The sequence below is a fragment of the Molossus molossus genome, unplaced genomic scaffold, assembly GCF_014108415.1.
Source record: "Molossus molossus isolate mMolMol1 unplaced genomic scaffold, mMolMol1.p scaffold_m16_p_18, whole genome shotgun sequence".
Lineage (NCBI taxonomy): Eukaryota > Metazoa > Chordata > Mammalia > Chiroptera > Molossidae > Molossus > Molossus molossus.
In genome coordinates, this window is record NW_023425353.1 from 42,588,173 (window position 1) to 42,603,331 (window position 15,159).

At 38.1% G+C, this 15,159-nt stretch overlaps 1 protein-coding gene across 1 annotated transcript in view; it reads left to right on the forward strand.

Annotated features, from left to right (window-relative positions):
• KCNH8 (potassium voltage-gated channel subfamily H member 8) overlaps positions 1-15,159 on the forward strand; it is a 323,359-nt gene that overhangs the window by 235,573 nt on the left and 72,627 nt on the right. Inside the window, exons 8-9 of the mRNA XM_036267075.1 lie at positions 4,779-4,976; positions 14,610-14,809. Coding sequence (XP_036122968.1) covers positions 4,779-4,976; positions 14,610-14,809 — 398 coding nt within the window. The remainder of the gene's footprint in view (positions 1-4,778; positions 4,977-14,609; positions 14,810-15,159) is intronic.

Sequence of the window (15,159 nt, forward strand, 5' to 3'; positions counted from 1 at the left end):
ATATAAAAACTGATTTGGTTCAAAACCTTTCTTAAATATTTCACTTCTGTTCTGATTGAGGCATTTAACCAAATGTACTTGTTGGATTTGTTTGCTTTTATGTTTTTAATGAGAAAAGTTTGGGTCCCAGAAGTAAGAGGACTCGAATTCAACTCAGGATCAATAGATGAGCGCAGTTGTTGATTCCTGGTCTGATTGGACAGCTGATTCAGCTGAGAGGAAGCAGTGGCTTTATCATGAGGTTCCCCCCCCTCCCCCATACATCAACTAAAACAAAAATTAGGTCATGAAATATTCTCTGGACAAAAAGAACATCTCTCAGCTGCTCGGACTTCCCACTAATTAGCAGGAATAACCAATATGGGACAAAAGGACAAGCCCCTCTAATCAATTCTTTGTTTAGCAGAAATATGACACCCTTTCAGAGCGCTACTCAGAAGACTCCTGAGAAATCACCAAGGCACAGATGCTCGGCATCCCACAGGTGTCTACATTTGACAATGCTCAGGTCAAATGCACACAAGAACACCGCTCGGCAGAATCTCCATCCTGAATATAACAGTACATTCAGATGCCATCCCTGCTTCTCGGTTTTACCTGTGTCTCGACTCACCTCCCAGAGTATATATCTAATCACCAATGATACTCTTAACATGCACTGCTATTTGCTTTTGTGATATCTCTTTAACGCATCTTGGATAGGTTATCTTTCATCCTCAATCTTTTTCCAAAGAAGATTAAACGAAGTTACCAAATCACACTTCATCACTTCCTCCATCCCTCACTTAAAACTCTAGAGCAGAGCTTTCTACTCCGAGTCTTTGGGCCAGACATTTGTGAAAGGACCACAGAAGGCCTTGAAATGTATAAAAGTCATGCATATATTCCCACAAGGGCTCTGTTCTGAGAAAAAGACCGTGTTTCCTTCAGATTCACAAACGGGTGTAAGCCTCCCCAAATTTCAAGAACTACTGTCACCTGGATTTTCTCCCCCTCACTTCTGTTAGTTAGAAATGCTAATCTGTACCCCACACCACTCCTGGCTCTACCGAATACATTTAGTCACCCACCACTTTCTTTTTCCATTATAATTCACTGCTCATCTCGTATTTTCTCTTACCTTTATGAAAGCTGTGCTTTCGCCCTGGCCGGTTTGGTTCAGCGGTTAGAGCGTCGGACTGCGGTCTGGAGAGACCCGGGTTCGGTTCCCGCTAAAGGCATGTACCTCGGTTGCAGTTTGTCCCCAGCCCTGGTTGGGTCGTGTGGGTGGCAGCCACTCGATGTGTCGCTTTCACGTCGATGTTTCTCTCTCTCTCTCTCTCCCTCTCACTCTATCTGAACAAAATATCAAAAAATGTCCTCGGGTGAAGATAAAAATAAATAAATAAATAAATAAATAAATAAATAAATAAATAAATAAATAAATAAAGCTGTGCTTTCTCTGTTCTAATTTAAGTAACAGAAGAAAGAGGGAGAAAAGAAATAGTATGCACTAAACCTCTGCCAGCAACCGCAGTTGGCATTTTCTTCATGTGGCATCTCATTTAATCTCACTGCAACCCTACAGGTTAAACAGTAACTCTGCTTTTACAAATGAGAAATGTGATACTAAAAGATGGTAGTCATCCCTACGTCCTATCCATGAGAAAGTCCACATTTAAATCTGTGTTTGCATCTAGAGTTCGTCCTTCACAAAACAGTTACAGATAACGTAAATGGTCACAGGTCACTAATGGCATCCTCTTTTATAACATCTAACTTAACATTTTATAATTTTTCTCTATCATCCCCAAATGCAGTCATGATGGTGTGTGAATAAATCTAGTACAAATTTACAAATGCACAGGTGGCTGCACTGCATCAGTGCCATCCTATTCTCTCACACTATCACAGGGCAAGAACCATTTGTCCATTCATTAATTCATTCACTCTTTAAAATCACATTTAATAAGCTCTACTATTGTCAGGTGCTTTACTGAGTTCTAGAATAGTGGTTCTAAATTCTATCCTCATGTTAGCATCTACTGAGGAACTTAAAAAAAATACCTAGCCCTGCCGGTGTGGCTCAGTAGTTGAGCATCAACCCACACACCAAGAGGTCGCCGGTTCCATTCCCAGTCATGGCACATGCCTAGGTTGTGGGTCAAATCGCCAAGAAGCATGCAGGAGGCAGCCAATCAATGTTCTCTCTCATCAATGTTTCTATCTTCCTCTCCCTTTCCCTCCTCTCTCTCTAGAATCAATAAAGAAAATAAAAATACTCATACCTGGGCTTGGCACCAGGAATTTTGATTCAGTTAATAAAGGTGGCACCTGGGAAGTGTGTTTTTTAAAAGCTTTTCTAGCTGCAGCTAATATTGAGAATCGCTGTTCTAGAAGAGTAGTTTTCAAAGCTTGCTCCCCTAAATCTGCAGTGTCAGCATCTTGTGGGAACCTATTACAAAGGCAAATCCTCAGCTCATCTCCCCAGCCTCCCTATGTACTATACCAGAAATTCCAGCTAGCTCTGCTCAACAAGCCCACTAGACATTTCTCAGGCAAGACAAAGGCTGAGAAACACTTCTCTAGGGACACAGAATGAATAAGGCACAGTACTTGCTACTAAGCGTTTCTCCTCGGTCTCAAAGACTTTCCGGTGTTTCAAATTTGTATTTTAATTACCCAGCACAGTTCCATAATTTCTAGTTTTAGTTGATAATGACAGCATTATTACTACTTAAAAAGTGTAATGACTTTTCATCTTCTCTTGGGCAGCCATGAAATGAAGTGTTTATAAGAAAGCAGTGGTCAGTGAGTAACATCCCTAAATAAAAGTCTTATGAGCCCTGAAGGTTGAGCTGAATTGTCAGTGTTTTGTAACACACACACATACAGAGAGAGGAGTGAGAGTATTTTAAAATGTAAATTCTTAAAAGGCAAATATTTCTAACAAAGAATTTTAAAGTGGTCGTTGTGTTGTGTTTTTGTTCTATTATTACACTTACTATTTCCCATCTTTAGTAATATAGCTTTTTTACAGATTTATGACAGTGTAATTGACATGCAATACACTGCACATATTTAAATCACTCAATTTGACAAGTTTTGACACATATCTACTCCAGCATCATGTAACAGTTGTAGGGAGGGGCATCCATTACTATTATAGGTACCTCTTATTTGTGCAGTTTTTCCTCTCTACTCCCAAATAGTAGGATGAGATTGCAGAGAAGACTTCCTTAGGAAGGTAACATGGGCTAAGACTTGGAAAACAATTAGATGTCAGCCCCAGTGAACAGAATGGGCAAAGGTTGTCCAGGATAGAAATAAAGCCCATCTTACCTGTCTGAAGCCTTGATTCTTGTGGTTGTTGCTATTTATAATCACGTAGGGGAATTTAGCTGGAGAAACCTGAAACACTAATTTGAAAGAATATATGAATCCCTATGTTCATTGCAGCATTATTTATAGTAGCCAAGGTCTGGAAACAGTCCAAGTGTCCATTAGCAGATGAATGGATAAAAAGAGCTATGGTACGTTTACACAATGAAATACTATTTGACCATAAAGATAAAGAAAATCTTACCTTTTGCAACAGCATGGATGAACCTGGAAATTATTATGCTTGTAAAGTAAGCCAATCAGAGAAAGACAAATACCATATGATCTCACTTATATGTGGAATCTAATCAGCAAAATAATTTAACAAACAAAATAGAAACAGAAGCATATATACATAGAGCAGACTGACAGCTGTCGAAGAGGAGGATGGTTGGAGGGCCCGGTGAAAAAAGTTGAAAGGATTAAGCAACAACGGCAACAAAACTATCTATGTATGACCCATGGACACAGACAACAGTATGGTGGTAGCCAGAAGAAAAGCGGGTAGGGGAGGTGGAAGTGGGCAAAGCGGGGATAAATGGGGACAGAAAGAGACTTGACTTTGGGTGATGAGAGCATAATGCAATATGCAGTTGATGTTTTATTGAGTTGTACATGTCAAACCTCTATGGTTTTATTAACTAATGTCACCCCAATAAATTCAATAAAATTTTAAAAATGTAAAAAAAAATATATGTATTTAACCTTTTTATTTCTTAGAATTCCAACTGAGCCCTGACCGGTTTGGCTCAGCTGTTAGAGCATCAGCCCACGGACCAGAGAGTCCCGGATTCGGTTCCTGCTAAGGGCACGCACCTTGGTTGCAGTTTGTCCCAGCCCCAGTTGGGGTTGTGTGGGTGGCAGCCACTCAATGTGTCTCTCTCACATCGATGTTTCTCTCTCTCTACCTCCCTCTCTCCCTCCTGCTCTATCTGAAGATAAATGCAAAAATGTCCTCAGGTGAGGAAAGAAAAAGAAGGAAGGAAGGAAGGAAGGAAGGAGGAAGGAAGGAAGGAAGGAAGGAAGGAAGGAAGGAAGGAAGGAAGGAAGGAAGGAAGGAAGGATTCCAACTGAGAAATGAGCTTAACACTAATGAAACATACAACACAGTTCATGAGAGTAGCAATGCTATTTGCAGTCTCCACCGCAGTTTCTCGCATTAGAGCTGCCTAGATTTAACCACCGGCCCACTCTTAAATGTATATTTCTCTGCTATGTGTATCACATATGAGTTGTACAAAAGTGATGTTTTTGCTGTTATAGCAATGGAATCTAATTCCTTGCCTTTTTTCTTTTAATTTCCTTCTTTCTCCTAAGCAAATATATGCATCCCCTAAGTGTTCATTATCATTAGCACCACATGCTAATACTGGGACTTGACCTTTGTGTTTAAGTTCTCATTCTTTCTTCTATTGCAGGTTGGCTCCATGAGCTGGGAAAGAGACTGGAGTCTCCATACTATGGCAACAATACCTTGGGGGGCCCGTCGATCCGAAGTGCCTATATCGCAGCCCTGTACTTCACCCTCAGCAGCCTCACCAGCGTTGGGTTCGGGAACGTCTCTGCTAACACCGATGCAGAAAAGATCTTCTCCATCTGCACCATGCTGATTGGTGGTAAGGGACATTCTTCCTTCACACGAGGAGAAGAAACGAGTGTCCGCCAAACTGCTGCTCTGTCCTAAAACATAATAGAGATATATATTAGTGGTTTTCACTGGAAGAGTCTAAAATCGCTATTTAAGATATCAGTGACAAACATGGTAATACACACATAGGTTAGCAATGAAAGTCTGCGATGGCAAAAAAGAAAATGCTGTTTTCTGGGCAGAGGAAGAAGAAACCATTACCTGATGGTTGATTTAGAAAGGGCAGGCACTTTGTTTTCTCTCCATGACATTTACCCTTAGTGTTTGCGAATGACATGAGTCTAAATTGCAGGTATTTGTTTGAAACTCCATTTTATAGTCTCAAACAAGCCCCCCTTATCAAATTGCATTAATACCAATATAGTAATTTAAGGACGTTTGATAGAGCACTTACTTAAAAGCAACAATGAAAAACATCAATACAATAAAAATAGTTAACATTAATTAATTGCTTTTATGCTCCGTTCTCTGTGCTAAATACTTCAGTAACAATACTCTAAGTCATTTTTAAGGCAAATCTAAGGGTTGAGCACTATTATTATCCAATTTGTCAAATAGGCAAGTTATTACACTATTGGCCCTGAACTCCAAATGTACCTTCTGTACTCTGCATTGTATGCTGCCTGGGGTTTATACTCTGCACACTACATTCTTCTTTGCCAACTGATTTCAGTTACTTCTGCCAATAGGGGGCGCTAGATGGAGATTGAAAAGCAGGAGGGAGAAGGGACTTCCTGATTCTGATGCTTATGTGTCTTCAGTCAACGGCAGGCCACCACAAGCAGCAGCAAATGGTTCCAGCCTTCAGCCTTTTCAGACACTGTCTCACAGTGTCATCAGGCCTTCTCAGACACCCCTGCATCTATTGGGAGTGCCCCCTGGCTCCTTGTGGCTCCTCACAGCTCTTCCTCTGGGCTTCTGTGTTCTGATAATCCCGCTTGTTCCCTTCACTTACCCAGCTCCAAGATCAGAAGTTCCTTCCTGCAGTTAAAGGCATGTTTCCTCTCTACTCTCTTTTTGCTCATTCAGCCTTCCAAGACCAGGGAAACTAACTCTCTATAATAAATTCTCCCTGCTGAAATATTTAGCATCATTCTCTTTTCTCAACCTCCAAACTAATATAGAATTGATTCTCTTATTATCCACATCTCTCATTTGACAAACCTAACGTGAACCTAAAGAAACTTTCCCAATGCTTTATAACCAGTAAGTACCAGAGACAAGGTGTGAATCCAGATGAATACTTACCTCTGTCTTTAAATACATGAATGAGAAATGGCTGAATTTTAAGACTGCCATCATAAAGTAGGAGATGTGGATGTCTACCTAGATCAAGTAAGCATTCTTCTTAGACCAGTGTTCCATTAGGGTTTGCTGTCCCACAATACTCCCCCCAAAGCCTGTTAATTTTCTCTTACTGGCTTTAATCCCAGGTATTATTTTGAGTTGAGAACCTTATAATAGGGAATGGTTCCTACTGGTTTCCTTGCTTTAAGCAGTGAGTGATCCAGTCGATGGTGAAATCAAAAAAGCATAAAGGGGAACCTCAAGGAGCTTATGCTCCAGTTTGGAAGAGGGAGGCTGAAATACGTGGAAAGAGTTTTAAGAATACCAGGAAGTCAATGCTAAGTGCCAAACCCGTTAGGAAGTTCAGAAGCTGTGGGAGGCAAGGGCCAGGGATCAGAAGAGCTTCTTAGAAAGGGGTGCTTGTGGCAGAGATGCTGAAGTAGCATGTTGGGACTGCAGCAATTGTAACAGGCTCTTGGCTGATGCAGAGCAGTAACAGCCTGGGGAGCAGAGACAGCAAATCTCATTTTCTGAGGAGCTACAAAGTGAGAGTGGTGGCTGTTTTATACCCACTGATATGACTTATATAATTGCCGTTCTTCTTCATGGTCCATCTTTCAGCCTAGTGGAATGACAAGCATTTTTCAAATAAACACAGCCTATTTACTTAATATTCATCCATGTTTCTTCTATACCTGATGGAAATTTTGGGAAATGCTTAAGGATCAACCTGCTAATTTGACATTAGAAGAATATAGTAGATAACTGAACTTGTTCTGTATTGATCCACCTACTATATTGTGAGTGGTTCTGAATCATAAACTGTTAAGGGAGAAAGTGTTCCCTGCTTGCTGTTCACTGAAAATAGAAGCTATGATGGTCACAAGGCCGAAAGATATGGGAAATAATTGGATAATGCCACTTTGTTACTTGTTCAATGTTTATTGAACAAATTATGTCATGTTTAAGAAACTTTTGTCAAATCCAAAGTCATAAAAATATTCTATTACCTTTTAGAAGTTTTACTGTTTTCTCTTTCACATTCAGATCAAATTTTAACTGGAATTAATTTTAATGTACAGTTTTTAGAGTTTAAAGTAAATTTGACCCAGTAGCATTTATTGAGAATACCATCATTTCCCCTTTGCATCGCAGTCACCTGTATTATAAATAAAGTGAACATCTGGGTGTGAAAAACCAGTGCTCACTTAACTAATAATCATAAAATAACATTTCAAGAGATTATTAAAAATCAAAGTAGAAATACAGTTTTAAAATGTGTAATACTATTACATTGAAAACTACAAGACATTAGTGAGAAAATTTACAAATTATTTAAAATAATGGAAGGATAAGCAATGGTGATGGTTTTAAGACTAAATATTATAAAGATACCAGTTGTGCCTGCATTACTAGAAAGATTTAATATGATCCCAATAAAGATCCCAGGAGATGTGTGTTTGTGTATATGCATGTGTATGTGTGAACAATAAGTTGTTCCTAAAAATTAGTAGAAATGCAGAGCTGAAACTAGTGAAAGTAATCACAAAGAACAAACTTGGAGAATCTGTGCTACAGATATCAAGATGTATTGGAAAGTTACAGGAATAAACAAAGTATGGTGTTGGCTCAAGACTAGACATACCAATGGACTACAAAATAACGCAGAAACAGGCCACACCCATGTGTTCACTTTATTTAACACAGGTGACAATGCAAAGGGGGAAATAATAAATAAATGTTACTGAATCAAATGTACTTTAAACTCTAAAAAACTGTACATTAAAATTAATTCCAGTTAAAATTTGATCTAAATGTGAAAGAGAAAACAGTAAAACTTCTAAAAGGTAATAGAATATTTTTATGACTTTGGATTTGACAAAAGTTTCTTAAACATGACATAGAAAGCCTTAATCATAGCCCTGGCCAGTTTGGCTCAGCGGTTAGAGCATCAGCCCGCAGAGCAGAAACCAGGTTTGGTTCCCACTAAGGGCACATAACTCAGTTGCAGTTTGTCCCCAGCCCCAGTTGGGGTCGTGTGGGTGGCAGCCAGTTGATGTGTCTCTCTCACATCAATGTTTCTCTCTCTCTTTCTTTCTCCCTCTCACCCTCCCGCTCTATTTGAAGATGAATGCAAAAATGTCCTCGGGTGTGGATAAATAAATAAATAAATGCCTTAATCATAAAGGAAAGATTGCTAAATTGAACTTCTGTTTATCAAAAGACATTATTAAGGGTGTGAATAGGCAAGCCCTGAGAAGATATTTGCAAACATCTGACAAAGGACATTTATCATATATAAAGAACTTTCATAAATCAATAAGAGAAGAGCAGACAAGCCCAAAATCCATAAAATCTTTTTAAAAAGCACTTTAAAAATAGAATTCCACTTTTGTAGCTATCTAGAAGAGGGTTTGCAAAATTTATTAGTTGAAATTACATAAATATTTAAAGAGAAGCTGGGAAGGCAGAGAAAATGCACCTCTTTGAAGGTCTTTGTTGACAGCAAAATATCAATCTATTAAGAATATTTTTGGTTTTGTTCTATAAAATGATATCTAGGAATTTGTTTATTCTACTCTGAAACTTCATTGGGGTCCATCTGAATCAAATGAAAGTAAACTAAACTAATTTGCAAAAGTTCAAGAGGAGCTCACATACTGTAAATTGAACAACAGAGGATTTTGAAGGGAGAGAAAACCCCTGATGAGTATTTTTCAATATATTCACACTGAAAAAGAATCAAATATTTGCTAAAACAACTGAACTGGAATTATACAATTATTGTGAATCCACTCATTATTTCTCTGTTCTTAAATTGAAGCAGTTGATGAACTTACTGGAGAGAAGTGAACACAGTTTAAAATGAATAAAAATTTTAAATTAGAAAACAATTGTACACATTCATTTTTAATTGAGCAAAAAGGAAAAACAATGCCCATAACCAGCCATCACTGTGATCAGAACATTGGTAAGATTACGGTATATACTTTCCTAGCTTTAAAAATACACACACCTATGAGCATAATTATGTTCCTCTTGGTACACTTGGCTCATGGCTCATGCTTGGCTTCCTGGTATTCTTCCATGTGGCCCACAGCCACAATATATTGAGAACATTTTCCATGTCTTTAAAAGTTCTTTTATTATACTTAGTAACAGCTGCCTAATAGTCACCGGAGTTAGTCCCAATCTATGGGACCATCAGCTCAACCTCTGAGGTTATATAAAGCTTCCTAGTGAAGATGACACATGAGGACATGTCCAGTTCATGTTGCCATGAAAAAGGTAGAGTGAAATGCTGAACAACCCAGCTTTTCCCTAGGTCTGCTCATCCTATATATGCTATCCTGACATACCGTGATTGGGCCCATATGGGCCATGGTGCTCACAAATTCAGGCTCTTTTTAAGATGTCTTTACACTGCCATTTAAACTCGTCTTTTAGGAAATTGTTCTCACTTTGTTTTATCTGCCATCTGCCATCCGTAACCCAGTGTACTTGTAGCAAGGAGTGGACAATTCCAGGGCAATACGTAGGTGGGAGAGAAAAGGAGGGCAGCTAAGATTCTCCAGAGTCTGAACTCTGCTCTCCTTTTATAACAGCAGAAAACAAGTCTCTGGGCAGAATCCAAAGGCACTGCCAAGTATTTGGCTAAAAATTTTAGCAATGAAGGCCATCCCTAGTTTGCCAACGCCTAATCTATTCTATAGTGTACACATTCGAGTTTCACCAGTGGCAATCTTCAAGTTTCACCAGTGGTTTCAATCTTCAAGTTTCACCAGTGGTTTCAATCATGTCCCTTACAGCTGTTCTCTCACCTCCAATCCAATTTAGTTTCCTTACTGCATTGAATTAGCATGTATTTTTAATCTAGAAAATCAGTTCCTTAGTCTTTCTTTGACTTCCATGACCCTGTAAATTACAAGCTAGCTATTTTGTAAAAGGTCCTTCAATTTTAGTTTGGCTGATGTTTGCTCATAAATAAACCCAGGTCATGCATTTCTATCAGGTTATCACAGAATCGATGTTGTGTCCTTTTCCATGAGCAAGATGAAGATAATATCTGTTTGTCTGATTATTGGTGGAATTGACTTGGACTATTTGTCTTCCTACTGTAAAGTTACCTTTCTCTGCTTCAATCAAGAATTTGTGAAGAGGGAAAAATATAAAAAGAAATCAGTAATGATGTTACACCTCAGAAGAGCAATATTGCCCCAAATCCAAAGGGAAAGGGGGGGAGGGGAGAGAAAAAGGGAAGAAAAGGAAGAAGGGAACGCAGGAGGAGGAAGGGAATGGAGAGAGAGAGAGACAGAGAGAGAGAACCAAGCAGTACTATTGGAGCGTACTTCTATTTACTTTCTTTCTAGATCCCAGCTATTGAGGTTCTTTCAAAGACCTGATATTAAGATGAGATTTTACAAAATCCATTTTATATAAAATGCCTACACAAAGAAAAAGAGCCTCCCACAGACTCAGCAGCAAGCCTGGCATGCTACTTTAAGGATTATATATGTCAACTGTGCGTGGAGTAAAAGGAAAATAATTTCCAAACTGACCTGGGCGGAGGAATCCTTGAGTCAAACTTTCATAGCAGATAGAATGATTTGGCTCGACACTTCACACATTCTTTGCCAAGGTGACAATGATAACCAGTGACAGAGAGGCAATAATAAGTTGGGAAAGTGGAAAACTGTGAGAGGTAGAGTTTTGTTTTTTAACTGCTTATGTTAAAAGGAGACTTTGGAATTATGGTGACTCAGACGTAGACTAGTACTTACCAACAACACATATGAATGCTACAATTAATCCAGTAATTCATTTTATTGATAGTGTACAATTAAGATGCTAAATGATCTGAACATATTACTTCTTTCACTTTAAGTGCTTTGCACACATTATAATTAAGCAAAGCAAAGTTAAAATCATACACATAATTAAGGAAAGCAGTGTTAAAATAAATGAAATAAAATTGTTCTCAGTATTCAGTTTAATCTTCATAGAAGACAATTACATATTTTTACAGATGGTAAGGCTTCCAAACACTGAGCTCATAAGTATATTAACAGAGCCTGAAATCGGTGTTTGGTTTCTTCGACTTGGAACAGAATCAGATCTTTTCCTTACTGAGTATTTATCATAAATAGAAGTCTCTTCTTCCAAATAAAATATTTAAGCATCAAAACTCTTGTACTTCTATAACCATGCAGAAGAATAAAACCCTGTTTAGAATTCACCAAAAATCATTCATCAGTACATTATTAAGCATATACATTTTTCTTGGGACATTTTTGGCCTATTGGAGGACATATCCTTTTTGAAAATGTAGAAAAAATATATACTTACATATACTTACACGTACCAGGCACTTACCAAATATTTCTTGAATTTCTTTCATTAGGAAGTTATTTCCACCAAAAGTTACTCAGTTATTTAAGAGTTTGCTGGAAAACTTTAATCTGAGTACTTTTCACCAAATTTTACTTTGTTGAGCATGTTACAAATTTATGATAACTCTTTTCACTCTCATGGGTAAAATTAACATAAATTCATCACCCACTGCTTTTCACACAAATATTACACACTTTCAATATATATTAACTTTAAATTTATTTTTTAATTACAGTTGACATTCAATATTATTAGTTCCAGGTGTATGACATAGTGGTTAGACATTTATAAAACTTATGAAGTGATCACCCCAATAAGTCTAGTACCCACTTGGCACCATATATAGTTATTACAATATTATTGACTATATTCCCTATGCTGTACTTTATATCCTTGAAACTGTTTTTATAACTGGCAATTTGTACTTTTCCATCCCTTTCACCATTTTCACCTTTTAAAACTAAAATAACCCTATAAGATACTTTTATGCCCATGTACATATAAGGGAACTGAGTCTCTATGGGAATTATGTATCTTGCCAAGGTCATACCAATGAGAAAGGATCAAAGTCAGGATTCCAATTTGGAGGTGTCAGATTCTGAAGTCCATATTTTCTCTGCAACATTATATTGCCTCCTGTATATCCACCCTAAGTTTAACCCTATTATAGTAACTTTTCCAAAATATTGAGACCTTCCTTATTATTATAGGGTGAATTTATAGGCACAGTGACCATATTTCCCATAGAAAAATCATGATATATAACCTGATAAAAAATTTTAATTCCAATGTGAGATTAGATAAAAATTAGTATGCTAGCAGTTACTAATGTCTGGTAAATGTATGGAAAAGGAATTTGAATTGGTGCTATTCTGTAATGTAGGATATATGCATAACATGCTGACCATTTGTATTAATCAGTCCATTCTGATGCTAAGAAACTTTTTTAATCCTCATGCAAGGATATGTTTTCATTGATTTTTTTTTTTTTTTTAAGAGAGAGAGTTAGGAAGAGAGATGGAGGGGGGGAGAGAGAGAGAGAGAGAGAAACATTGATGTAAGAGAAATGTCAGTCAGTTGCCTCCCATACTTGCCCCGAGCACCCTGACTGGGACTCAAACCTACAACCTAGGTATGTGCCCTGAGTGGGAATTGAACCCACAACTTTTTGTTGTACAGAACAACGGTCCAACCAAGCCACCTGGCCAAGGCGATGCTTAGAAACTTTTAACATAGCTCCTTGGACACTGAGATTTGGGTACAGGGATAATTTGATACATCCTAATAAACAAATTACCCAATTTTTAGTTTGCATTTTATTTATTTGTTTTTGTTTTGTTTTGTTTGTTTATATGCTTACCAAAAACTGCTAAAACAGAATATTTCACCCAGCCCCTGAGTTTCTTACCTCATTGTCAATCCTATCCTGGGGATGGGGATACAAGCTGAAATCTGAGTGTCACTCAGTATTGTTCTGCTCATAAATGTAGATACATCATCTCCCAGTTTCTCCACCCTGGGTGGTCCAAGGCCTTCTTGGGCTTTCTGCTGGTGTCTGCATAGGCCATCCCTGAACAGGCCATCCCCATTCACCTAATGATTATTTAGTGCAAAACTCTATCACACTTTTTATGACTTCAAGATATCTGACCACTGCCCACCACAGGCCACTCCTGGAAAGCGAAGCCCATCCACTCTCTCTGCTTTTTTACAATAGAAAACCCATCCCTCATCCCCATTCATCCTCAGATTCTGGGGAACAAAGTTTTCTATCTCATTACACTCTGGTAATGGTTTCAAGAAGGGGAAGACTCCGTGAGAAAGTAGCGATTAATTACTACCTGACCAAGAAACCTCATCAAAACAGGAGTCACATGTATGTACCAGCCAGCTTTTCTCAGGATGGCAGCGATGACTAAGAAGAATACCTGTCTTTCTCTATGACTTCATTTGTTTCCTAAATGGTCTCTGATTTTCTGATATCTCCCTTAGAATTAAAGTGATTATGGAGCTGGGATGGGCTTGGGGTTAAAGCCATAGTCATCTCAGCTTCAGTATACTCAGGAAATGATTACATTTCTTACACCTTCCTCAATACCTATAGTAATGTAAAAGTCGTATTTAATAGCCTAAAGCTAATTTTAAATGATGACTTTGGGGAAGAGACTAATATTCTCATAAAGGCTAACTGGTTTTAATAGACTTATTTTTTAAATGTATTTGTTATTACAATAAAAATAACTATTAAACTATACCTTTATGGCCAATTTTATGAATTATTAAAACTTTTATCATAGCTATAAAACTATAAATAACACCCTGGCTGGTTTGGCTCAGCGGTTAGAGCGTCGGCCTGTGGTCCAGAGAGACCCAGGTTTGGTTCCCGCTAAGGGCATGTACCACGGTTGCAGTTTGTCCCCGGCCCTGGTTGGGTTGTGTGGGTGGCAGCCATTCGATGTGTCCCTTTCATGTCGATGTTTCTCTCTCTCTCCCTCCTATTCTATCTGAACAAAAAATGGAAAACTGTCATCAGGTGAGGATAAAAAAATAAAATAAAATAAAAAACTATACATAAGTATTAAAATAATACAGATGTGAATATAGTACAAAATAAAAATTTGTCATAATCAGAATGGCAGCTAACATCAAGTATGGATCAAAGGTGCTTATTTTGTATATTATTGGGTATTTTTAAAAAATATTTTTACTCTAATCAAACCACATGGAATCAAAATGTCTACATCAGGAGGCACCTTGTGACAAAGTGGCTGTGCCCAAATGCTTGTATCAAAAGAGCTATGTCAACATGGCCATATAAGCTACTCTGCTCTAATTTAGGACATATAGACTGTAAATATAGATTTCAGGGGTGAGCTCCTCCATCATATTTCTCTCCCATTACATGCTGTGTTGTCCTCTTCAGCCTTGATGCATGCCTTGGTGTTTGGAAATGTGACAGCCATCATACAGAGGATGTACTCCAGATGGTCCCTCTATCACACTAGAACTAAGGATCTGAAGGATTTCATACGTGTCCATCACCTGCCCCAGCAGCTCAAGCAGAGGATGCTCGAATATTTCCAAACAACCTGGTCAGTCAACAATGGAATAGATTCAAATGAGGTAATGTTCATTTCTCATGTTGACATTTTCAGGCAGAAAGCATATATTCCAAGGTAAAAAGCAAGGTGCTCTTGTGTAGATCTCAGAAGTGAAGAACACACCTACCAACTTCTTCATCTCTTTACTTTTTAAGCCTTCTACAAACCCAACCCATTTTCTTCCATCTGCTTTTGCTTGTGTTTTCACGATGCCACTTTGGATTGACCAATGATTTACATTAATTTGCTACTTTGGTCAATCAGGTGGACTTATTTTCATTCTTTTCAACCTGCTTTGAAAGGAACCAATTCTAATAGCAGTTGAATGGTGTAATCTTGGAATACAGGGCACGGCAAAAGTAGGTTTATAGT